The 11,722-nt window shown below is 36.7% G+C and overlaps 1 protein-coding gene across 3 annotated transcripts; it reads left to right on the top strand.

Annotated features, from left to right (window-relative positions):
- The first annotated feature begins 82 nt into the window (after window positions 1-82).
- On the top strand, window positions 83-11,631 carry crcp (calcitonin gene-related peptide-receptor component protein). 3 transcript variants are annotated; one of them, XM_047161628.2, is made up of 6 exons: window positions 83-108; window positions 1,331-1,367; window positions 1,524-1,622; window positions 3,970-4,064; window positions 7,252-7,309; window positions 10,032-11,631. In XM_047161628.2, the coding sequence occupies exons 1-6, from the start codon at window positions 98-100 to the stop codon at window positions 10,173-10,175; spliced, it is 444 nt and encodes a 147-aa protein (XP_047017584.1). In that variant the 5' UTR covers window positions 83-97; the 3' UTR covers window positions 10,176-11,631. The 3 variants fall into 3 exon arrangements, with proteins under 3 accessions (XP_047017584.1, XP_017348433.1, XP_017348434.1); XM_017492944.3 differs by lacking the exon at window positions 83-108 and adding an exon at window positions 579-669; XM_017492945.3 differs by lacking the exon at window positions 83-108 and adding an exon at window positions 618-669 and having other exon boundaries at window positions 1,296-1,367.
- Window positions 11,632-11,722: the final 91 nt, after the last annotated feature.

The following is an 11,722-nucleotide window of genomic DNA, read 5'->3' as shown; positions in this document are numbered from 1 at the left end:
ATAACAATAAAACGAAGTAAAATAAAACCCGCCGTTAGTGCTAAGATAATATAGCTCTAAGTTACACTGCTAACCTAATGGCAACTGTTCATCATGAATGTTCAAAAGGTGGAATATTAAGTAACTTATTATTATTATTATTATTATTATTATTATTATTATTATTATTATTATTATTATTGTTGTTGTTGTTGTTGGTGGTGGTGGTGGTGGTGGTGTTGCTGCCGCACTGTGTATCTCTTTTCCTGTACAATTATTTATTTTTGTGGAATCGACTCCAAAACGTGGAATCAGAATTGCTGTCGACTCCAAAATTTCTCTAGCAGTGCATTTCCATTAATAAAATCACTAAAATGTGACACGATTATATATTTAAAATTATTACATATTTCATTCAGTGCAACATTCAGTGTACCAGAGATCTACTGGTTTATTGGGACTTCTTTTTGAATTTTATTAATACATGTTTTTATTATTAACGAAAATAAGTAACATTGTGAATTTTGTCTTGAAATAAAAATATTTTCAAATGAACCATTTTAAAAAAGTAAAGTTCACCAACATTGGTGCTGATTACACTATTTGCTGTAGGAACGTACATCTTTAAAGTAATGTTTCCGCCCGACTACTTTACAGTAGTGGACCTGTGAAGATTGCAAGGATGGAAGTGTGAGAAACGATTTTTGTATAACTATAAATTAACGATTTAAACTAAGACGTTTGTTATTGCTTTTTTGCTAATGTTATTTAGCTGGTTGAGTATACTGGTGTGTTGGCAATATGTTAAAGAAGGGGAAAAGATCATTTCATAATTTAGCTACACATGCTAGGTGACAATAACTGTAAGAAAACACCAAATGTTTCCGAATGGCGGCTTTGCCCTGAACCACAGCTTTGTCTAAATAAGTTTTTAGCTGTTTTTGCACAGTGAATTTTGTAATGTTTGTGTATTTAGTAGCTATCCTGTAAGGTCTTCCTCTGTCTAACATGTTGACAGTGGACCTCGATAGCGGGCACCCATTATTTGGCCTATTTAGTTACCTCATGTTGCTTTGAAATCTCAGATATCCGAGTGTTTATTTGTCAGACCTTTTTTACTTAAAGTTCAAGTTTGTAGCAGATACATTTAATATAACTCCTCTGATACAACATTCAGCTGTTTATAACTGTGGAAATGTTGGTGAAATTTATATTGCCCAACTTTCAGATTAAAAAAAAACTTTATATTTGAACTAAATTCATGCAGAGGAGTGACTTGAGTTGTTCTTGCTTCATAAGTAGTAATTCCTTTGCAGAATAAATGTAATAATCTGTCATGGCTGCATTGCAGGAGGGATGCTAACGCTGCGATGCTAAGCAATTATGAGGTCAGTAAAGATTAATTGAACCATATTTACACAACTATATTCTGTCAAATGTGACACTAAATATATGTGATTGTCTTTAAATATACATCAAAGAATGTTATTTGGGCCTGTTGGCCAACTATGTGTTTGTGATTTTGTGTGATTTGATCATACTAGGTATATCAGCTGCTGACAGAGTTGAAAGAGAAGAGGAAAGAGAGTGTTAAAAACAAGCACAGCACTGGGCAGCAGAACCTTAACACTATAATGTATGAGGTTAGTTATGTAACTACTGGTAAATTCCCTTTTTTTCATTATTCCCATTTATACCTCAGCAGTTTAATGAATAGTTCAGTGTTTCCAACTTACCCAGTTAAGGGTGATAAACCTTTTGTGTTTTTATTTTTGCTTTTTTGACATCCTTACATTATATAATATTGTGAAATACCCGATTACTTAAAACAAAAAAAGAAGGTGTGGTTTGAATTTAGAAATTATGATCCTGGTTATTGTCCTCATGCAAGTCTATGTGACAACACTTTAAAACTGGATGAGCTTCGAGGCATATACTAACCAGTCACTTTATTTGGAACACCATAGCAATACTCAGCGCAGCCTTATTGCTTCATGGCATGGATTCCACAAGATATTTGAAATATTAATTTGAGGTTGTGCTCCATGTTGACCTGATTGCATCGCGTAATTGCTGAAGATTTGTCAGCTGCACATCCATGTTCTACCACATCCCAAAGGTGTTCTATTGGATTCAGATGCGGTGACTGGCCACGGAAGTACAGTGAATTCATTGTAATGTTCATGAAACCAGTTTGAGGCAAATTGTGCTTGTGACATGGTGCATTGTCATTCTGGAAGTATCCATAAGATGAGTTGCACGTGGTCAGCATCAGATAAGCTGTGGCATACAAACACTGAGTACGTTTACATGGATGGCAGTAATCTAATTATTGACCTTATTCTGAATAAGACAGTATTCTGATTAAGGTGTTTACATGAGTTGCTTTTAGAATATCCCTTTCGTGTTCCTATTTTATGTGTTATAGAACATAGATCGATTAATGGCACACGTCATTATGTCCCCACGCCACACCGTCCGATGTTCCCTCCAGAATTTCACGTATCAACATACAGTTTGCCTTCGTTATGGTACCGTATACAGTTTTGGGTGTTTCTTTTTTAATTTTTACGAAAGCCTCAAGTGTTGTTAATTATTTGTCATGCTATACGTGCAAATAGACGACTGCTTGAAGCCATGGTCTGCGTCCGAAACTGTGTACTTACCATGTATACATGTATTTCACCTACTATATAGTAGGTAAGTACGTGGTTTCGGACGCAGTCATGCTCTCTTGTTTGCCATCAAACGGTTGAGCACTGCCTTGTGTGTACCTGTCCTGTCACAAAATGTGGCAAAAACTCAGACATGCCATTAATAGTGTGATAAAGGCATATACATGTCTGAAATGCACATCAATAATGCAACCAAAATGTCTTAATTTGTGTTTCCTTCGAGTATGACTTTAGCTGGATTAAGGTAATCAGAAATCACTGTTTACATGGTAGTTTCTTAATCAGAGTATTGTCTTAATTAGGTTAATATCGGAATATTGCTGTCCATGTGAACATACTGAGTGTTTGATTGGTATTAAGCGGCCCAGTGTGTGCCAAGAAAACATTCCCCACAACATTACCTCACCAGCCTGAATTTTTGACACAAGACAGGTTGCATCCATGGAGTCATGTTGTAGGTGCCAGGTTGGGGCCCTACCATCTACATGTCGTAGCAGAAATCAAGATTCAACAGAACAGACAGCATTATCTAATCCTCAACTGTTGAGTTTGGATGAGCCTGTGCTCACTGAGCCTGTGCCTCAGATTCCTGTGCTTGACTGACAGAAGTGGAACCCAGTGTGATCTGCTGTTGTAGTCCAGCCGCCTCAAGGTTGGACATTTTGTGTGTTCTGAGATGCTTTTCTGCTCACTCTGGCTGTAAAGAATGGTGAGTTGAGTTACTATAGTCTTCCGGTCAGCCCAAACCAGGCTGGCCATCCTCTGACCTCTCTCAACAACAAGATGTTTCCACCCACAGAACTGTCACTCACTCAGGTTTTTTCGTTTTTCACACCATTCGCGCCGTAGAGAGTGTTGCACGGGAAAATCCAGGTGATCAGCAGTTTCAGAAATACTCAAACCAGCCTGTCTGGCACCAACAACCATTCCACGGTCAAAGTTACAAACAAACACTCAAGAAATGCTTCTTCACTGAACACTTAAATTGGGGCTAATCCTATTTTTTTAAAATCCCTTGATTTTAGTGTTTTTCTTGCTGTGTACTTGATTTAAGCTTTAATGGTGACTATAAAGCTCATTTGCAAGTCATTATTCCTAAGAGCAACTGATAAAATGCTGTCAGTGGAAATGGATAGTAATGAGAGGTTTCTGATTTATATTTTTTCCTCTAATATTATTTATCTTCAGTGTTTAGAACTGAGCAAACCAAAATGACAATGCCAGTAACGGAGTATGTATATACTTAATATAAAAGAAACTTGTTAGCTTCTTTGTTACATTTGATTTTGCTTTGCATTTGTCTATTTCAAAACAGACACTTAAGTATCTCTCCAAGACACCATGTGCACAGCAGAGTCCTGAGATAATGAAAGACTTCCTTAGTGCGATGCTTCCACACAAACTCACCAAGTGAGTACAGCGGCTCATGTTGTTTACACCTCATGTCATATCGCATCACGATATTTTGCGGGCTGCTTGGTTTTGAATGGGAATTTGTAGTTTCAAAACTGCTCCACAGTGCATCTGGAAAGTATTCACAGCACTTCACTTTTTCCACATTTCGTTATGTTACAGCCTTATTCTAGTATGGATTAAATTAATTATTTTTCTCAAAATTCTACAAACAATACCCCATAATGACAGCATGAAAGAAGTTTGTTTGAAATCTTTGCAAATTTATTAAAAATAAAAAACAAACAAAAGCACATGTACATAAGTATTCACAGCCTTTGGTCAATACTTTGTTGAAGCACCTTTGGTATTAATTACAGCCTCAAGTCTTTTTGAGTATGATGCTACAAGCTTGGCACACCTATTTTTGGGCACTGGAATAAGGCAGTAACATAACAAAATGTGGAAAAAGTGAAGCGCTGTGAATACTTTCCGGATGCACTGTATCTGCATGTCTTCACTAATTGCTGAGGGGTTTGTCTGCCCTCTGCTGATGAGCTGCGTAATTTGCACTTCCTGTTATGGCACAGGTGTCATGTGGTCTAGTGGCGCACAATACATGTTCCAGCTCATGCTCTGTGTGTGTCACATGAGTATTAATTAGTATTATTATAGGCTTCAAAGGCAAAAGGGATTTTAAAATACAAAAATGCACAGCTTCATGGTAGTAGACATTGGGATGTTTCTTATATTGCTGTATGTAACTGTATTCTTTTATTTTCTATGAATGCAATTCTTTTATATAAGTAGAAATTTCTCATAGTGTTGTCCTTCAGTATGTGAGGTATACTAAGATATACATGTGAGGAATAAGGTATACACAATCATAAGGTATACTAGTTTTTACAAGAATTATACAAAAAAGGTACAGTGCTATGAAAAAGTATTTGTATCTTGATTTCTTCTGTTTTCGTGTAAAGGCAACCTGAGTAAACTTTCTTTTTTTTTTTTTTTTTTTAATTGAAGCAAAAAAAAGGTTTGAGGATCATCAAGGTGAGAAATTCAGACAAGCCTTAATGTTCCTCTGGGTGGTTTTCGCCTCGCCACTCTTCCATGGATGCCATTTTTGCCCGGTGTTTTTCTGATAGTGGAGTCATGAACAGTGACAATTATTGATGCAAGAAAGGCCCGTAGGTCCTTTGATGTTGTCCTTGGCTCTTTTGTGACTTCCTGGATGAGTAGTTGTGCTCTTGGAGGAATTTTGGAAGGCCAGTCACTTCTGGGAAGGTTCACTACTGTGCTGAGTTTTTCCATTTTGAGATAATGGCTCTCACTGTGGTCCTTTGGAGTCCCAGACCCTTTGAAGTAGCTTTGTAACCCTTCCCAGACTGATGTATTTCTTTCAGTTTTGGCATAGTGTGTTATTGCCTAAGACCTTTTTAACCAACTTCATGCTGTTGAAAAAGTTCTATTTAAGTGTTGATTTGATTGAACAGGGCTGGCAGTAATTTGTCCTGGTTGCGTCTAGTCCAGCTGAACTCTTATTATGAGTGCAGTTTCATTGATTTGGGGAATTAGTTGCTATGGGGTCAAATACATGTACACACAGGCCCAGTTGGTATTGGATAACTTTTTTGCTTCAATAAAAAAAAATTATCATTTAAAAACTGTATTTTGTGTTTACTCAGGTTGCCTTTGTTTTATCTTAGATTTTGTTTTAATTTCTGAGACAATTTAGTATGAGATGTACACAAAAACAGAAGAAATCAAATACTTTTTCACAGCACTGTATATATTTAATATAACTTTATTTATACTATGATATTTTGAAATCTCTATTTGTTTTGCTATATTTAATAACTATATGTTTTAAGTTTCATTGCTTTTACAGATGTGCTAACATTTTATGGTTTAGTTTAGTTGTAGCATTTTTGACCCCTTGCTACCGTGATACAGTGGCACTTTTCCAATGCACGGTACGACTGGACTCTGCTCCCTTTTTGGGGGCTTTCCACTGTGGATAGTACCTGATACCTGGTACTTTTTTATTACCACCTCAGGCGAGGTTCCAAGCGAGCCAAGCCGATACTAAATGTGAGCCACGCACTGAGGGAATAGGAATTCTCCTTAACGAGTGGTTCTGTATTGTGCCTGAATAAATGTATCATTTAATACATACTTTGCATATGGTAATATTCTATTAATTGAAAATTGTTTCTCATTACAGATAAAATTTCAGCAAAAGTTTCTGTCTTAGATTTTTACATCTCGCTTGTTACAGATTTCCAAACAGGCGTTTATTGAAGTCACTCCTGTCGCGGCTGAATCTAACTTAGTCACATCGAGCATTACATAGATTCTAGAACGCCATTAATTTACATCCTTAATAGTATTTATATTCAGTGAACAGGAATGGCGTTTGGAATACCGCCTGACAGTGTATTTGTACCGGGCTTCCATAATACAACATTATTCCTGCGTGAAGGCGAGTGGAAGATGGCGCCTACGTTGAGGCGGCACTAAACGGCAGTGGAAAAGCAAGCTCAGAAAGTAAAGCGAGCTGAGTTGAGTCGAGCCGTACCATGCAGTGGAAAATTGTCTCAGGACACCTGAAGACTCCACTTTTCCGCTTGCTTTTTCTGCAGTCAGATGATATGAGTAAGATTTGCTCGAAAGAGATGTGGGATGTAAAATGTGTAAATTTGTGTAGCGGTTACTTTTACTTCATTCTGACCTTAACTGATTTTATATGACTTTATCTGGCAAATCTTGAATTGAGAAATGACTAGCCTCGGGCTTGAGGGCCCATAAAAAAAAGACACATCTCATCCACATACACACACACAAGCAAGGTTTTTATGGAAAAATTCTGTTTGGGTTTTTCCTTCTAGCGTTTTCTGGTTAGTAAATGTTGGCAGTACTGCTGTTGTACTGTGTAACACATGAATCCTTTTTTGGTATTTAAAATGTCTTCTACTTAATTTTATCTATTGTCTATTGTTTATTTATCTAAGGTCTATTTAGTCCTTTGTGTGCATCTGCTCGTGTATTTATGTGGCATGGAGTTAAAAATGAAACAACTAACTAACTGTATGACACATGACCGTGCAGCTTCTTTTTGTTTTTGACCTGGGATTCAGATATTTTTTTTGCCCCAAACACTAACTGCACTGCCTTGTCCCACATTTTCTCTCTTTCTTTGCAGAGCAGAGAAACTGCAGCTGCTGAACCACAGACCACAGACTGCTGTTGAGATCCAACTGGTCAGGCTTTGATTTATTCTCTGCCTTGTAATTTGTGCCTTTTCTGACTCAGCCTGTCTCTCATAAAGACAGGAAGTCATGTTTCATGTGTTGTATTTTCTAGACTATAAAATAGTTTATTTTAATTTTTTTGCCTTCTAGAACATGCTGCAACGTGTACAATGAAGTGATGATTTATGCAACAGACTAAGAAAATTGTCAGGTTATTTTTTATAACATGACTATAAACATGAAAACCAACTGCTACATGAACAAGTCATCTTAGGAGTTACTCTGTAGATTAGGTTGTTCAGCTTGAAAGGTTGGTTCGTTGATTTTTACCACAGCTCTGTCAAATGCTTGATTTTGATTGGTCAGAAGGTGCTGATTAATTTTGTACAACAGCAACTTTGAAAATAGTTTGAGCTGGAAGGCAAATAGGTTTTTATTAATTAATTAGACATTTTCTTGTTTCTATAGTTATAGTAGGAACTTCAACTTTTATAGGGACTTCTATGTTTGAACAGTTTAAAAAACATGTATTTGGACGGAGTCTCTGGTGTCAGCGGTAAAGCTGCAAGATTTAACTGAGTTTTCTGACAGTGGAGAGTCTTCAGTGTCCAATCTTATCCTCAAAAGGCCAGTGTGGGTGCAGGTTTTCATTCCAATCAAGCAGGAGCCACACCTAATTCCACCTGTTTAATCAGTTGATCTTGGCTTTCACTAGACTCAGGTGTGGCTTCTGCTTGGTTGGAATGAAAACCTGCACCTACACAGCCCTTTCTGTATAAGATTGGACACCCCTGGTTTATAACATACAGTGCCCTCCACTAATATTGGCACTTTTGGTAAATATGAGCAAAGAAAGCTGTGAAAAATTGTCTTTATTGTTTAGCCTTTTGATCTTTTAAAAAATTCACAAAAATACTATGCTCTTATGGATATCAAACAATTGCTAACAAAACACAGGTTTATAAAAAAAACCAACTTTGTTAAATATATGTGTGCAACAATTTGTCACCCTTTTAGTCAATACTTTGTGCTTACCTCCCTTTGCCATGATAACAGCTCAGAGTCATCTCCTATAATGCTTGATGAGGTTGGAGAATACATGGAATGTACCATTCCTCCATACAGAATCTCTCCAGATCCTTCAAATTTCAAGGTCCATGCTGGTGGACTCTCCTCTTCAGTTCACCCCACAGGTTTTCTATGGCTTTCAAGGCAGTGGACTGGTATGTCCATGGCAGAATTTTGATTTTGTTGTCAGTAAACCATTTTTATGTTGATTTTGATGTATGTTTTGGATCATTGTCCTACTGGAAGATCCAACCACAGCCCATTTTAAACTTTCTGGCAGAGGCAGTCAGGTTTTCATTGAATATCTGTTGATATTTGTTAGTCTATGATGCCATGTATCCTAACAAAATGTCCAGGTTCTCTTTTTCTACCAGAGCCACCACCATATTTAACCATGGGCACTTTTCCATATGGCTACCTCTCTGTGTGCGCCAAAACCACCTCTGGTGTTTATTGCCAAAAAGCTCTATTTTGGTTTCATCTGACCATAGAAACCGATCCCACTTGAAGTTCCAGTAGTGTCTGGCAAACTGAAGACACTTGAGTTTGTTTTTGAAAGAGAATTGAGGCTTTTTTCTTGAAAACCTTCCAAACAACTTTGGAAACTTTCAACTGATTTAGGTGACTTTGGATTGTAGTGTTGGAGACTTTCTGACCCCAAGACGCAACTAACTTCTGCAATTCTCCAGTTGTGATCCTTGGAGACTTTTTGGCCACTCGAACTATATTCTTCACAGTGCATTGTGACAATATAGACACACCACCTCTTCCAGGTTGATTCATAACATTTCCAGTTGACTGGAACTTTTAATTATTGCCCCGATTGTGGAAATGGGCATTTTCAATGCTTGTGCTATTTTCTTATATCCAGTTCCCATTTTGTGAAGCTCAACAACCTATTGCCGCTCATCACAGCTGTATTCCTTTGTCTTTCCCATTGTTATGAATGACTAAGGGAATTTGGCCTATGTGTTACCTCATATTTATACCCCTGTGAAACAGGAAGTCATGGTTGAACAATTTCCTGTTCCTAGTCACCCAGGTGTACTAAAAAAAATTAAATATCACTGGGAATATACTTCAAATATATTTTTCTCACATGAATTCATAGGGGTGCCAATAATTGTTGCACACCTATATTGAACAAAGATTTATTTTTGGATAAACCTAAGTTTTGTTTGCAATTGTTTGACATCCATGAGAAACTAGTATTTTTGTGAATTTTTTAAAGATCAAAAGATTAAACAATGGACAATTTTTCACAGCCTTCTTTGCTCATATTTACTAAGGGTGGCAATAATAGTGTAGGGTACTGTAAGTGATAACTGGAACTAACATGTTTCGCAGACAGCAGTAAATGTAACTTCAAGACTTGCTGTTATTGGAAAGTAATTAACTTTGGGATTGTATAAGTAATTCTGCTTTTGCAACGGGCCGCATCACACACACCCCCCCATTTATTATTTTCCTATGACAGACGTGTTTTAGGCCTTACATGACTTACATAAAATCGACAGGTAAATACTTTTTATTCAGGCAGTATTTAGTGTGTCTTTACCTGTAATGCACCTTGTTTTCTGGGGGAACGTTTGGCACATACTTTGGAAGTACTTTTCTGGGATATTCTGTTTTGAGGTAAATGTGTTTTTTTTTTTCTGCTCAGATAGTAGAAGAGAGTGAAGAACGGCTGACAGAAGAACAAATAGATGAGCTTATTCAGACTGTCACAGACATCCTTCCTGCAGATCCTCAGCAAGAAGGCGGTGCTGCAGAAGGTGCTGAAATGGACGCAAGCACAGATCAATGATTAAAAATAAATCCAGGAATCATCATCATCTGGATGTTTAAAACAACTGTTTAGCCAAAATGACATGCACACAATATTAGTTATCAGGTGTCTGAAGTTTTGCTTCTGTAGTTTTGCACTGGAGTAAACAAATAAGGAGAAGTTCTGAAAACTGCCGGTCATCGTTTGTCTTAATAATAACATTTGTACATGAACCTATTGTAAATGAAACAACACAGATCTTCCATGTGAACTTGTTAATGCATATTGCCTTCAAGCCTGCAACATTTTACATTGTCTTTGTGTAACATTTTGCAACTGAAGCTTGCAACATGTTTGCAAGTTTACTAGGAGCAGTTTGGCATCAGATCAGCATAGACCAAGATACAGAACTTTGCTATTATTATCATGGTGAACTGAAAAGGGAAAAATTCCATTTTTGTACTACTTAGTTAAACAATGTACTTCATTGTTAAACCACATAAATCAGTGTATATGAGATTATCCAACAAATGGGCATGGTTTGAGACAAGTATGCAGTTTGCACAAGCTATGCAAAGTGTTGGATGTTTGCTTCCCTTTCTTAGATCCAATGCAAAATGAAAGAAGGAACTTTGCACACCAAGCATGATTCAATGAGGAAAATTGTGTAAAGTGTGTATTACTGAAGCATTTTGAGTTTCATTACATTAATGAAAGCTAGTAGTTTTATGCATTGTGATTAATTAAAGCTGGATCGTTACATGCTGAGAAATGTTTCTATGCTTCCTTTCATTAGAAGTGTTTCTGAGGCATATATTTGGTCGTTATGAGTGTTTTTTTTTTACTGTGGTTTTGTCAAAACATTTTCAGCAGCACTCTGGTTAAAACAGGCCGGGGCAAAAAAAAAAAAAAAAGGATGTTCTCAGAGCTACAAAGGTGTACTTCCTCTCCTTGCATCATGTTGCATTTCTTGCATTATGTTGATGTGTGTGTGTGTATATACAAAGTATCTAAACCTTTGTAGTTTTATTCATTATGTTTAGTAGCTGTTGTAAGCAGAAAGACTTTACTGCTTGGGCTTGAGTTCATGATATATATATATATATATATATATTTTTTTTTTTTGTAGTGCTTGACTCATCTTTCTATAAACAGCCTTTCACACAGGAAGCTATTTTTGTGCAAGCCTGTACAACTAATCTTGCTTTAACTGCTAAACTTGATGTTTCACTACCTGCTTGTATATTCTTTTAAACACCCTTTCAACAGTTTCTTCCTAGTTTTACAAGATTGACCTTTAGATTTATTTTTGAACATATGAGAATTGAGAGTTTGTTTCCTAGCGCGGCTGTGATTTGGAGAGTCCTGATCCCTAGCTCAAGCATTAAATATTAAGGTATCACAAACAAGACATGTGCCTTGCAAAAAGTTTTACTGCACTGTGTGAAAGTTCAGGAATAATGAAATATAATAAATGCAGTAAGTAAATATGGTATACTTGCATCTTGTGTAAGGGGTAATTTGTGTAAATTTATCAATGTATGCACCGGTACATGACTGCAACTCTGTTGTACTTTATATTTGAC

This window comes from Ictalurus punctatus, chromosome 18 (genome assembly GCF_001660625.3).
Source record: "Ictalurus punctatus breed USDA103 chromosome 18, Coco_2.0, whole genome shotgun sequence".
NCBI classification, from domain to species: Eukaryota; Metazoa; Chordata; class Actinopteri; order Siluriformes; family Ictaluridae; genus Ictalurus; species Ictalurus punctatus.
The sequence above is the reverse complement of the archived record's forward strand: the minus strand, read 5'-3'. Positions and strand labels throughout refer to the sequence as shown.